Raw genomic sequence first — 13,971 nt, 5'->3', positions numbered from 1 at the left:
CTTGGCTCCATAGTGTAAATGGAAGTTTGCCTATGTCTGGAGAGGAGTGCCACCTGCCAAAAGGGATGAAAGCGTAGCCCTGTCATTTGTCACAGACTTACACAGAAAGTTTTGGAAGAGAACAGTGCCTCAGGTCACTTGGAGTATGTCAACCACATCATAGTAAGGGGAAGCACTGCACATGAGGTGGACAGCAAAGGCAAATGGAACTGTTGGAAAATTACTATCAGTATTTTACTACAGTAAATATCTGAACTCCTTCTTGTGGATCCAGTTATTGTATAGTAATTAACATGTGTATTTAGCGTATCCTGACCTAGACTATCACAGTTAGCTGTTCAGACATTGTTTGAGAGTACAGATCTTGGTTTTGTTCCCCATAGGTAAAAGGCTATAGTGTGGAATAGAATTCAAAGTAGAAATTTGAAACCAGTAGCTTGATTGATGCAGTGGACATGAAACAAGCCTTAATTTTCTTCCTGAAAATAGATTATACCTGTTTGTCACATTATATTTGTTACAGATCTATGACAAATATGGTAATGGGGTATAAAAGAAGAAGCTTTGAGATGTTATCTTTGAGTGATTAATACAAGTGCATAAATATAAGAAGAGGTAAGCAGAGTGTTGAAAACTAGGCATTTGAAAACACAACTGGCTTTTAACATGATTTAGGGGATTAATTTGCCCTAGGGCATGCAGGACATTTAACTGGAATTGCCTGAAGTATGTAATAGTTGAAAGCTCAGGAAAAACTCCTTGATGGCTTATCCATGGCCTAAGGAAACTGTTCAGTTACAAGGTGACTTCCATCCTTAGTAATTGGAGAGGAATTAACAAATTATATTTTTAGTTTTCAAGGAAATACACTTTAAAAATAAACTTAAATCCAGGGATAGGACAGACTTCTGTAAAGTAAGTGCATGAGAATGATGATGCTTTCAGCAAATCATTATTAAAACAAGTTATGGTTTGACTCTCCTCAGGACTTAGGGATGGCAGTGAGCTGTTTTTAGTTTTCCTATGGAAAACCAACTGCCTGGTTGGAGACTGATTCCTAAGCACTTGGCAAGTGCTGGGATGGCATGTATGATACAAATACCAAAAGCATCCTTCCTTCAACTGCTGAGGAAGAAGAGTTGGCTTCCTGTTTTGGTGTAGTCGCACAGAGGGAAGCAATATGTTTTGGTCTGTATCTTTGCAGAGTTTTATGAATAAGGTTTTTTGAATATTCAGGGAAAAAAACCCTTTAGAAGATGGTGTTAGCTTGTAGCAATAAGTTCATAACAGATTAGTTGTCTTTGTTTTATGTGTATTGGAAAGTCCATAAGAAAGCAAGAAGAATGGCTGTACATACAGGCAGTTTGTCTTAAAACATGACTTCAGATGTGTTAGTGCAGGAATGCTTCTGCAGGAACATTGTTTATCTCCTCAGGACAGCACTGTGGAGTCTTCCAGGAGAATAAGAGTGTTCTGACATGTGACAACAGTGTCATCTGAGCTCTGAATGTGATGCTGTGAAAGTGTGGCTGATACATCAGTGGCCCCTGTAAGCAAGTAAATGTGTAGGCTTAAAATTGCTGTGCAAAAGTTCCAGAAATTACAGTGGAGGGGGAAGAGCTGGAAACTACTGGAAACTACTTATTTAAGATGAGCGGCTGAGCAATTTGCACAAGTCTTTGCATATTGAGACTTCAAGGTTGAATGTCATGGTGATTTTACCAAAAAGAAAAGCATTCCTGGAAGAGAATATTAAGATGATGAAAACCTTCAGCTGTGTATAGCCTGAATGCAGAGAAAGAACAGGGCAAATGGGTCAGCAGATGAAAATATTTTTATCCCCCAAATTTTTCAATTTATTTTTTCATTTTGTTGTACACTTGTACTAGAAACTTCTCATGGAGAAATTATTTATCTAATTTGATTAAGTGCAGGAGATTATTTGACAAGGGAACATATTGCTCTACAAGTGGTTACAGTGACATCCTTTGAAGGCTGATATTTAACTTAATCAAGATATGACTGAAATTACTCTTTAGTATTTAAAACTTAAAGTATACTGAATTAGGTTTGTATTGTGAACTTTTTTCTTTTTCGTTAAGACTGTTTTTGTGCTTTAGGTAAAGGCACTGAAAGAGAAGATTGAATCAGAAAGAGGAAAGGATGCCTTTCCAATAGCTGGCCAAAAACTAATTTATGCAGGTAATGGATATTCTGAAAATACCTTATATGGATCTGCCTTATTTTATGTTGTTCTTTGACTTTGATGTGAATGTTAAGTCTGCTAAAGGTTATAAGAATTGAAATGTAGACAGGTTAAAAACCCCACAAACACAAAAGCAAACTCATTGTCAAAGGGCACTCTTAATTTTGAATAAGAATTTTTCAGATTTTATTATATGCACGTCTGTTATCTTTGCATGATGTCTTGGGGGTAAGCTTGGTGAAGAAGAAGTAACTTTTGTTACAGGAAATCAGGATTTAAGCAGATCAAATCACCTGTTCTGGGTTAATTCTTTCATTTTGTTCAATTTATTATGTGTATAGCTGAAGCATTTCTGTATATACCTCAGAGAATTAAAAATCAGATTATTTCTTTTGGATTAACAGAAGAAACTCATCACAAAATCATTGCTGTACAAAGGTACTTCAGTACTCTTAAGCTCTGTCACTAGAAATGAGTATTATTTACTAGGAAAAAGCAGGATGTCAAAAAAAAAAACCAACCATGAAATTAACTTTATTTGAGCTTTAATTGACTTGGTTTATTCATTCTACCAGTTATACAGAAATCCATTTTTTTTCCTCATTTCATATCAGAACTTAAGTTCTATTCCAGTACTCCCTCTAGTGTTTTTTTCTTCTAAAACCAAGCTTGAAAGAAGCTTTGCTGTTCTTTTCACCTCCCTAATGTACTGCTTTGTAACCAGTGTTGTTTTTCCACTTCTAATAAGCTAAAGTCACTAATTTCAGTAGAGAGAGAGAGGGTAATGGCGGAGAAGTTGTCTCTCTTTGTTTGTACAGCTCCTCAGGACTATGTTTCTGGGCAAGTTTTATGTCCCTTATACTTCAGTGAAGGGAATGCATGCCAAGAACATGAAGGTAGAAGTTGCATGTATAATCAAGAAATGTGAACAAGGCAGAAGGCTTTAGAGATATGTATAACACTCTTAATATTTTGTTTCTATAATTGCAAAAATCAAGGGCTGCATAAGATTGTATGACACGAGTGTTTTCTAAAGCCAGAATGTATTTGCAGTATTATATAATCCTCACAAGTAGGACGTACAGGAAGTAAGATGTACAATAGAAGCCTACCCAAAGATTGATTGTAATTTTTTTTTTTTTCCCCTGGAGAAGAGTTACAAGGGTATATTGATGACGTTTTTCCTTTTGTTAAAATGAGCTATAGAACTTTCACAGTTTGGTAAAGCAAAGTGATACCCCAAGTGGGCCTGATTAGAGAGGCAGATCTGTTGTGTTGTCCTCTGTATTAGGGTAAAGTCTAGAAACCCTGAAGATGCCCATATATATTTAACATATATATAAAAATATATTATATGCACAGACACAGATAGATACACACACCTACATTTATGGAAGCCTTCCCCAAAATGCCTATAAACCAGAAATCTGTAAGTAAACCTGTCTAGTTGTGAGTCAGATGCTACAGGTGTTGCTGTAACTGCAGTACATGTAATACTTCCTTGCACCTTTGACTATGCAGGACTGGTGGAACCAGTAGGGAGTAGGACAGTGCCACCACCTCTTTTGTGTTCCGGGTACCATAATTTGTATGTATTGCTTGATTTCCTTGCAATCATCAGGATATAACTATCCTGCTAGTTATAGCCAAAGGGTGTGTTCCACCATCATTGAGAAAGGTTATGAAAATGTGTATTTTCCTCCTGAAGTAGAGAAGTGGTCTGTGGCACATCTTCAGAAAATGAATCAATTTAAATTGTAAAATATTTCCTGAAAATTCTGTAGTAGAAGTAGATGATATGTATCTTGCAGAAACACTTTTCTGATTTATGGTACTGCCTCTAAACCAGCTTATCCTAACAAAAAAAGGCAAAAAAGCACATGGCTTAGCGTGTTTCTGGGTTGTTGCAGACATGATGCAAATCTGCTTTGTCACAGTACCACCTCTGCTTGTGAAACATCAAAAGTGGTAGGATAACAAATGTTTCTGGGTTTGTCTGATGGCTTTTTTATCCTTCTGGCAAGGTAGCAAGTTATGGAATGGTTCCAGCTTTTTCTAATGTTTTAGCCTTCTTTTAAGAGGAAATTGTTAAAGTTGCAAGGTCACAAATTTGTTTATTTCAGGTAGGTAATGTTCTTATCTGAAGGCCAAACAGAAGATAAGCAGAAAGGAATTTTCTTACTGTGACTTGAGTGTGTAAGCAGGCATAAGTTATTCAATCAAGCTTTTTATATGCTATGGCCTTACTTCTACGCTACTTTTATCTGTGTTAAGGGTCCAATAAATCTTACAAGATTTAACACTTCTAATTTAAATGTTCTGAAGCATCTTCAACACTTAGGGCAACAGCCTTCAAGCTGATTAGTAGTGTGGACATCACAGGAGGAAAACTGTAGCTCCACTGCCAAAGGTTAATAGCCAAAACACTTTTTGTAGGATTATTTAATATTTATAAATCTGCATAAAACATGTTTTCATGGGGGCTTTGGAATTGTTTTTATGAGGAAATCCCAAGATTATCTGTTGATCTGCTAAGTAACTTCTTAATTTCTGTCTGTTTAATTTGCCAGGTAAAATCCTTAATGATGAGACTGCTCTTAAAGAATACAAAATAGATGAGAAGAACTTTGTGGTGGTTATGGTGACAAAAGTGAGTAGTCATTATTTTTTAATAGGAAACTTCATTAATTTCATTTTATTTTTCTTTGTGCTAAGTGATTGTCTACGCTCATCCTTAAAACCAGTGAAATTGGATCATGTGCAAGTTTTGGTCAACAAAACTTTACCTGTTTTTGCAAATAGATAAAAAATATTGCTTCACAGCCCTAGTTTGCTTAGGCTGATTGTTGTTGCTGTTCTGTGCTGAATGTTTATGTCAAAGAAAAAAATCCTAATGGCTGGTCTTACTGTTCATTCTTTCTCTCTGTTATTTTTACACTTACATTATTAACAGGAAGAGGGGAACCTAGGTAGCTTATTGTTAAATGCACTGAATGGAGCTCTTCCATGGTGCTTTTCATAACTCATGGTGGTTTCTTTTGTCAAACTCAACAGCATAAACCAGTAGAGGCAGGATACATATGCCAATCAACAAACCTGTGAGTTGTGAAAGACTGCAGTGGCAATTTATAGGGAAAGGCTGGGACATGTATTTGAAGTATTTCTACTCTGAACCAGTTGCCAGATTGCTTCCAGGAATCAAGCCGTTGATTTTTTTTTAGGCATTCCAGAGCCTTGTGATCTGTATAAAATTTGCTTCATCTCTGTCTTGAGATACGAAGTTAATTTTGGAGTTAAGAGGTTCTCCTTCTGACAAAGAAAAACCTTTATGTGAGTTTTGCCTGCCCTTTACTTCTGTCTGATATTGGCTTATTGAATGTAATTGTTGTTGCTGTCTTCTTGAATGAACAGCTTTATAGGCTGTGGTTTGCCTCAGAGGCATTTATCAATACGGGAAAATAGGTGCAGATGGATTTCAGAGTCCAGTTTTTATTTTGTTGATAGCAGAAGACTCCGGGGAAGTTGTGCAATTGCTATTCCTGGAAGTGTTCAAAAACATGTGTGGCTGTGGCACTCGGGGACGTGGTCTAGTGGTGGGCTCAGCAGTGCTGGGTTAAGAGTTAGATTCAACCATCTTAGAGGTCTTTTTCAACCTAAACAATTCCATGATTCTAAGCACAGACCTCTGTGAGAAACTGCTAAATGCAATACGTTCTGATCTAAAGGACCTATGTTTTGGGCGTTTCTTCAGCCTTGCAGTCTTTTTGCAAGTCTTTAAGCTCAGTTTCCCTTTCCTGACTCTATTGTGGATAAGACATAACTAGTCATGTAGGTACAACCAACTAACTATGTCTGCTCAAAACATTTTTGTATTAAGGGTATCAGAATCTAGCAGAAAATAAAGCTACTTGCATTCCAACTGTCCGTGTTTTTCTGTGAATGCTTATTAAAATGTTACTTGTTGTGCTTGTCATTTTGGAAGCTGTTTGTTCTCAACCTCACCTCTCCTTTCAGACAAAAGGAGGAAATAAATGTTTCCTACTCCAAGAAAGCATTGTCTGAAAGTGTTGCACCTCGAATAACTAGTTGTCTTTGTTCAAGTTCAGCTATTTTGTCTTGGAAAGGCAGGGACTGAGGTCAGTTTAGTCAGCTCTTAGGGATATTCACGGGTAAGGAACTACAGTGATATGGCTTTTGAAAATGTATTTCCATATCTTATCTGGAAGTTACATACATTGTCAAGAGCTGAATTTCTGAATAATAGGATTAATACTGCATCCAAGCAAAATTCATGTTTCCATTAGAGATGTGAAGATTGAATCACAATTGCATACAAGTATTAACTGCTCTAAATTTCTTGCTGTAGATTTGGTAGGCTGTGACTCTGCTGTATCCTTGCTGCTCACTACAGAACTTTTCTGAAGTAAATTTCTGAAATATGTGAAATGTTATTTATTGTAGTGCTTTGAATGTAAAGATTGCATAACTAAAACTTGTTGCAGGTGAAGTTTTGGGGTTTTTTAATCTCATTTTCCATCAAACAGCATTCATAATGAAATATGATGTCTCTTTCTTTATCACTTTTTTCCAAACCTGAGTGGTGAGAAAACCTTATGCTTGTTACACCTGTCAGATGTTTTTTGACAATTGTCATGGTTTGAGAGCCTCAAAATCCAATTCCCTAGTCTAAACCCCCTCCCACATCTCAACCTAATGTGAGATGTTTTTTTCCAGACAGCCACACGAGACTCAGAATGGGGGAAAGGGAATATATTACAAAGACTGTACAAATAAATACTACAATACATTATATACAGTCTTAATTATCTCTACCATGACATAAGTATTTACAATGGATCAAATCTCTTCTCTCCTCCCAATAAAAGTCCAGAAAGGAAGAAGAAAAGATCCTTCTTCAGAGCAGCATTCTCTCTAGGGCAGCAGCTTATCTTCTTCTCATGCAGCAGCTGTATCTGAATTGTTGTAGCTGGATCTCTTTTCAATACACACAAGGGGATCTCTTTTCACCCCTCTCAGCTCTCCTTCAACTCCAAGCGAAGGTCTCACCCGTGGACTGCCAGCAGGGACAAAACTCGCTTCACCACGGGCATATCACGAAGTGCAAGGGCATCTTCGTGAAAGTCCCTCCCTCAGGGGATTCACCCCGAGTCAGAACATCTTGGGCAGCTTTCAGTTGAAAGCCTTTGCCTCAAGAGTTCTACCAGAGCTCCTGTGGTCAGTGCAGTTCTGCCGCTGCTGCTGCTCCGGTCAGTGCAGTTCTGCCACTGCTGCTGCTCACAGTGAAGAAACATCCCCCAGCTCATAGTTACAGATACATAGTCCAGCTTAACACTGTTCCAAGTCCCTGTAGCCCCCAACTGGGGCTGGAGGGGGGGGCCAGAGGCCCCCAGGGGCTCCGGGCCGCTCAGCTCGTGGCTTTCACAACATGACTACCTCTTCTACTACCAAACTACAACTACCTTCTCTTCCGTTCTGGTTGTGGTATGTTTATATTTTGCAGAAGCGCTCATTGGGTAAAACTTCAAAACTTCAAGGGTCACCACCCCCTGGGGTTTTACCATTTTATAACTGCAGGGGGGAAAACTGTTTCCCCCCACCACAACAATGCTCTTGGTTTCTTCTCGAAAAATGGGCTTTTGTAAAACACAAGATTGTTTTCACATTTAGAGTATTGTGGTCTATAAATATTTAGATCTTATCTTTGTATTTCGCTTTATACTCAGAGTGTGAATCCTTAGGTGTCTAAATGTACTTCAGTGGTGCTCCTAGATGCTTACTAATGAAATTCTGTTTAAATTGCATTACAGATTTAATGTCCTGCAATGTTTTAATGTTATGCTTGATGTCGAGGCAGCAATATCAAACACAAATGGTCTTAACAGAACCTAATCAGTGTGTTGCTTGCAGAGGACGGGGGTTTGGGAGTTTGTGCTGTGTCTGAACTCTGTTTTCCTCCTGTAGCCTAAAGCAGCAACTGGAGTCACTCAGCAATCAAATGCCACCTCCACTGTTGGCTCAACAACTGCAGCTCCTACACCAGTTGCTGCACCAGCCCCTGCTCCTGCCCCTGTGCCAGCTCCTGTCTCTCCACCACCAGCACCAGATGAGGCTGCCTGTGAATCTGCACCTGTGAGTGCCCCTCGAGAAGAGAAGTCGGAAGAAAAACCACCTGAGGCAGCAGCTGCTGTCAGTCCATCATCAACTGACAGGTATGAATGAGCCTCCAAAAGTGAGTTGCCTATCCATTTCTGCTGCTTCTAGTTTTGATTTGAAGTTTCCATTACAGTGTTAGTCTAGTCATTTTCTCAAATCTACATAATTTTTCTCCTTTCTTGACTGCAATTTCAGTCTCTGACTCAAGTATAACATTACTGATTGATCCTAAGAAGCACCCCTCCCTGCTTACACCTTCTCCCATGGGAATTGTGGTCTTGAGAATAAACTCGTGGAGTGGAGAGCTAAATGACACAGGACTTGTGCTCCTCCCGTTAGGCATTTCAGAGTTACTATCACACAAGTTTCTTTTCAGACTGAGGATATTCACCTGTGTGGGATTATAATTTTCACGAAGCTCTTAAAGGCATAAGAGGAATGTGTCCTGTCCTGTTCATAAACCTCTTTGTTTTGAAACATGTTGGCTAGATTTGAACCGTAACTTCCTTATTGCTCTATGAGTTTCTTAATTTCTGGAAAGAGCTTTTTCTTCCAAAATGTAGGATATGGTATTGCTCTTTAATCATGTAATGCCTTAAAGCTACAAGTTTATTTTTGGCCCATCTGCAGATAGTTGGGGGAATTGGAATAACTTTTAACCACAATTCACTACATTCAAGAAAATCAAATGGAAGTTAAGTTATAGGTTTCATTCATGTTGTATACTGTGGCCTTTTTTTTTGCTCACTTTAAGTTGCTTAAGTATTGCATGGGATAAAAATGCTAACTGGAATTTTGCGGCCCTTGAAGTGCTGCATAGTATCAAATCTTCATTTTTCATACACTGGTTTTTAGTTATTAGTGTGTTATTTATGTGAATACTGGTGCATAAGACATTAATTTTTGAAATGGTTATATTTAAACACCATCAGTTGGTGTTTAAACCTTGATTTGACAAGGAAGCAAAACTTGCAATTGCTTATATCTTGAAAATGTCATCATAAGTTTTTTGCACTAAATACGCCAATTGGTTATTTAATTTTGCAATTATGATAAATGGATATCTCTTAGAGATAGAACACAAATGAAGCTGCCTTTATCAGTCAACTTAATTTTTTAAAAAATTTTAATAGGTGAGTTTCTTCTCATTTTTTTCTGCTCAGTTAGTCCAGTGGGTTCAAAGATTAATCTTTGATACCAAAATACTGTTTTCCCTGTACGGATTGCAGTGTTTTAAACTGCAATAAGGGAGCCTCAGTGTACTTAACAGGAATCAAAAAAATAATTTAATACATGTATTAAGATTATCACCTTCCTTGATTTCAGTGAGTACTGCTAGTTTCTGATTTGCTTTAGAAGTCAGATAACTGAGGCTGGTGAAGATTTATTGAGCCATGGCCAGGCAAGCTGGTGTCCTGTTTTGCCTTTGGTCTTTTTTGGTTGTTAATTTCACTACTGACAGGTGCTAGTGAAGCATTCTTGTTGGAACAAATTTTTTCTTGCATACAAACACGGATCTCTTAAATGCCTTGTTAGATTTTTTTTTTAATTATTATTTTTTATTTTTTTTTTAGTGGCATCTTCTGAAAACTGATTCAGATTAATCTGATGATCTTTCACTTGCTGATAGGAGTTGCCAGCTCTGGTAGCTGCAACTAAAGTGAGGCTGGTGCTTCATGTCCCCAACTCTATCACATATCAAGACTGAATATGAATTTCCAAAATACACACACAATATGTATATTCCTGTATATATGACTGGCTGCTTAGGTCAGCTCAGGCAGGAAAAAGACCATCACTCAAGTAATATACAACACCAGCAGCTTCATCCTGTTCCCCTCTGACTATTTTAGGACAAAGCCCACTCCTGCAAGATACATATGTACTAACATGCAAGTGAACAATATTAATTTCTCCAGCAGCTGGCCTTAGAGAGACTGTTTTGGTAGCAGGCCCCTGGAGTTTGCTATGTTTTTGGCACCTGAGCATGTGATTGCCTTGAGCCCTGCAAGGCTGTTGCAGGCCCTGACTCTCAGATTCCCTTTGACCTGCATGTAGACAGCCCCCCATTGGGAAAAATTGTTAGAAATGGAATTTAATAAGGAAGGAGGATGGACTGGGGATGAGGTTCAGGCAAGTGTGTTTATATATGAATTGGCCCCTTTTTTTTTTTTTTTTTTAAACTCTCTTGGCCCATGCATTTCATCTGCAGGGTGCCTTGATGCTTTCCTTTCCCTACCTTTGGTTTTTCCCCTAGATTTCCCTTAGTAAACCTCACACAGTCTCTTTTTTCCCGGCACCCCATGGTGAGTTGCACTGCCCTGTAGGCAGTACTTCCAGAAGGAGTCCTGTTGACCCATCAGGGGTGTCACCCTGATACCAAGGGGCTGATGCTTTAAGTTTGCGGCCCTGGGACAAGTCAGGAAAAGGGCACCCTTGGCTCTGACTGAGTTAACTGGGATTCTTCTGCCTGGTGGTGTTGCCTCTGTGTTCCTCGCTGTTGATGGAGGTGAGCCTTGTAATTTAACAGCTTGATAACTTGAGATGGAGTAATTGCAAATGTTAGCAGTTTATATTGCTGGGAAAGCAGGATACTGAGATTTTAATAAGTGCTTGGCACTGACCCACTTGGAGGTCAGACTGGTGACTGTGGGGAAGCAGTTAGTGAGACTACTGAAAATCCACCTTGTTCTCCCACCCTTTAAAGCATTCAAGAAAGCAGATGGCTAATCCCTGAGCAGATGGGCAAGAGCCAAACTACTAGGGGTAGCAGGGGGGAGGTTGGCCTTGTGTTAAAAGTGGTAGCATTGTAAGTTAGTAAAATCTGGTCTCACTATAGGACCAAAAGAGAACTCTTTGGAAAGCTTTGTTGGTTTTTTAGAAACAAAAGGGGCTATTAGAGTTACAGCTGCTGCTGCCTTTTTTTTTTTTTTTTAAACAGGAAATTTTCCAAAGTTTTGTAATTACCATTGCACTTGTCTTCATCTTACAGTACAACAGGTGATACATCTCGATCAAATCTTTTTGAGGATGCTATAAGTGCACTTGGTAAGTGGAATTTTTTTTTTAATGTAGACATTATTTTGGTGCAGCAGAGACATGACAGATTAGCAGATGTTGACATTTTCTTCTATATCTGTCATTGTTAAAATTATAATTAAAGAACCCTTCCCTAAGACCTGAAGCTGATATCTTGGAACTAGCTTCAAGAGCTTCTTTACTGAAGAATACTTCCCTCCATATATTTTTATTGTGTAAAAGGAAGATCCTTATCATCCCTGTTTTTCCCCCATTTGCCTTGATTTCTAACTATTCACTTTGAAGTGGCTTGAATAGAGGACTACATGTAAATAGATATATGCTTTTCACTTTTGCTCCCCAGAGTGCAGGTTGGATAAAATGGCTGCCTTTATAATTCACTTGTTCCAACTTTGAAAGTACTTTATCTTTTGACACATTTAGATTAGATAAATTCACCAGATCTGCTGCTATCTGGGCTAAGGAATGAATGCCTCCCTGTACCTACAGTTAATTCACTTTTATTTTGAGAGTTTAAATGTCCTTGTTTCTCAGTAGAACAGACAGAATAAAAACAATAGGAAGGTCTGCTCCTCATTCATGCTGATTCTGGTTGCTAGGAAATTTAGGCAAACCCACAACTCCTTACTCCTACTTAAATTTTTGGGTTGTTTTAGAGTGTAGCAAATTAAGGCACAGAAATAAGGAGGAGGTGTCTTTTTTTTGTTTATCTTATGTCTGTAAATATGAAGCTGCAATTTGGTACAAAAAGTTAAACTAAGAAAAGAGTTTCACTTACATTTTTGTGTAGGGGTTATGTGGGTATATTGGATGCAGGTGTTGTGATTAAGCAGCCCAGAGTGATCTAGGTCAGTAGTAATGTTTTACGTCTATTAGTGATAGTCACTAGGTTTAGTCTGTCTAACTGCAGCTTAGGTCTTAGGTGTGACATGTTGTTTTAGAGCTGAAATAGCTGATAAATACTGTAGGAGACAACTCGTTGAGTTCTGTTACATTTTTGAAGTGACTGCTGCTATCAAAGGTGCCTCATTAACCATTTGTTGTACCTTGGTGGCCAAAGTGTGGTCATCACAAATACTCATATTAACAGTGTTGATCAACAAGTTAAATTAAGGTGGTGGTCTTGATTTGATTCTCATCAGAAATTAAAAAAAAAAATCCCATATCAAGAATGTTGCTTCACTGTCTATTTTATGTGGAAGTTCTATGATTGTTGTCTGCTTGTAAAGCCACGTGTCCCTGACAGTTTGGAAATAACAGGCATTGAGTGTAATTTTCTGGGTAAGCAAGCTGGTAGTGTTATAGGCCAAAAAATTTTCAAAGGCAATAGGCATGAACTGTGTCATCCTTTTTCTTCAGAAACTGTCCTAAAAGGAATATGCATAAATTCATGTAGTATGTTTTCACATCCACAGTTGGATCCTAGACATATTCTAACTGTGGCTTCTCAATTACATTGTCTGAAGTTAATTGACTTCACTTTGAAAACAGGGATTGCTTTCTACTGATTTGCTTTTTAGATTCTGAAAACTGATGTGGCTTTCTATGCTACATGAAGATCTACACGTTTTGCAGTTCCTGTGCAACTATATCTTTCACTGGAGCAGCCTGAGCTTTCTTTAGGGCATGGGACAAGAATTGTTGTGTGGAGTGTGATGAACTGGATTTGAGAGTTAATCCAGCTTTAAAATGTTATTTGAAAGACAAAAGCAAGGAGCAGAATCAGTTCAGCACTGACCTCAAACATTTCCACTAGCACTGTGTAGAGATAGACCTGACTCTATCATGACATTGCTGGTGTGCAACTTCTGAATTATTATTCTTGATCTTACTTTTGCCCAGCTTGTGTAAGTAGCGTGTATGTGGAGTACGCATGTCTAAATTTGCAGTGATTCTGTTTCCTCCTTTGGCTTTTAATTGTAGCTTATGTAGCAGTCTGTGCAGAGCAAGTCAACCTTTTTGCATCTTTTTTTCCTGTATCAAATCTCTTATACTGGTTCTAGTCTCTACCTAGCTTATATTGAAAAAGCCCTACAGAAGTGTCTTAAGTAGTAACTAACTATGTCAACAGGTGTTCTGCCTGCTGTTGGTTTTCTGTCTGCTTGATTAGTTTGTTAGCAAGAGTAAGGGTAAACAAACTAGTCCTGCATAAGAAAGAACGTGAGCAGAAGTTTAGCAGAATCATTGTGTTGGAACAATTGTTGGCTGAGCTTTTTTTGCATCTCTAGGTCAAAGTTTAGATGATAGGGTTTTTTGGGGGTTTGGTATCAGTTTTTTTAATATCTGAAAAAATGAAGGTAGGTGTAAAGTAGTTCTGTATGAAGACATGAACTTAACCATTCCTTAAACTCAGGTTGACACTATTACTTTTGAAACCCAAATAACAAATACTCAGATTAGTCAAGGGTTGTAAATCCTTTATTTATGGATAATGCACAAGTGTCCATGGGCTACGGCTTTTTTTATTGTTTGTTCTTGAGCATAGTGCCCTAAGCCATACATCCACTGATTATTTAGAAGCATTTGTTAAAAACCAGGCAGTGGCATTGTGT

General features: G+C 38.2%; 1 protein-coding gene across 1 annotated transcript in view; it reads left to right on the top strand.

Moving 5' to 3' along the window:
- Positions 1-13,971, top strand: part of RAD23B (RAD23 homolog B, nucleotide excision repair protein) — a 43,398-nt gene that overhangs the window by 10,422 nt on the left and 19,005 nt on the right. Inside the window, exons 2-5 of the mRNA XM_032675279.1 lie at positions 2,121-2,202; positions 4,777-4,856; positions 8,189-8,436; positions 11,373-11,428. Coding sequence (XP_032531170.1) covers positions 2,121-2,202; positions 4,777-4,856; positions 8,189-8,436; positions 11,373-11,428 — 466 coding nt within the window. The remainder of the gene's footprint in view (positions 1-2,120; positions 2,203-4,776; positions 4,857-8,188; positions 8,437-11,372; positions 11,429-13,971) is intronic.

Source organism: Chiroxiphia lanceolata, chromosome Z (assembly GCF_009829145.1).
Source record: "Chiroxiphia lanceolata isolate bChiLan1 chromosome Z, bChiLan1.pri, whole genome shotgun sequence".
NCBI classification, from domain to species: Eukaryota; Metazoa; Chordata; class Aves; order Passeriformes; family Pipridae; genus Chiroxiphia; species Chiroxiphia lanceolata.
The sequence above is the reverse complement of the archived record's forward strand: the minus strand, read 5'-3'. Positions and strand labels throughout refer to the sequence as shown.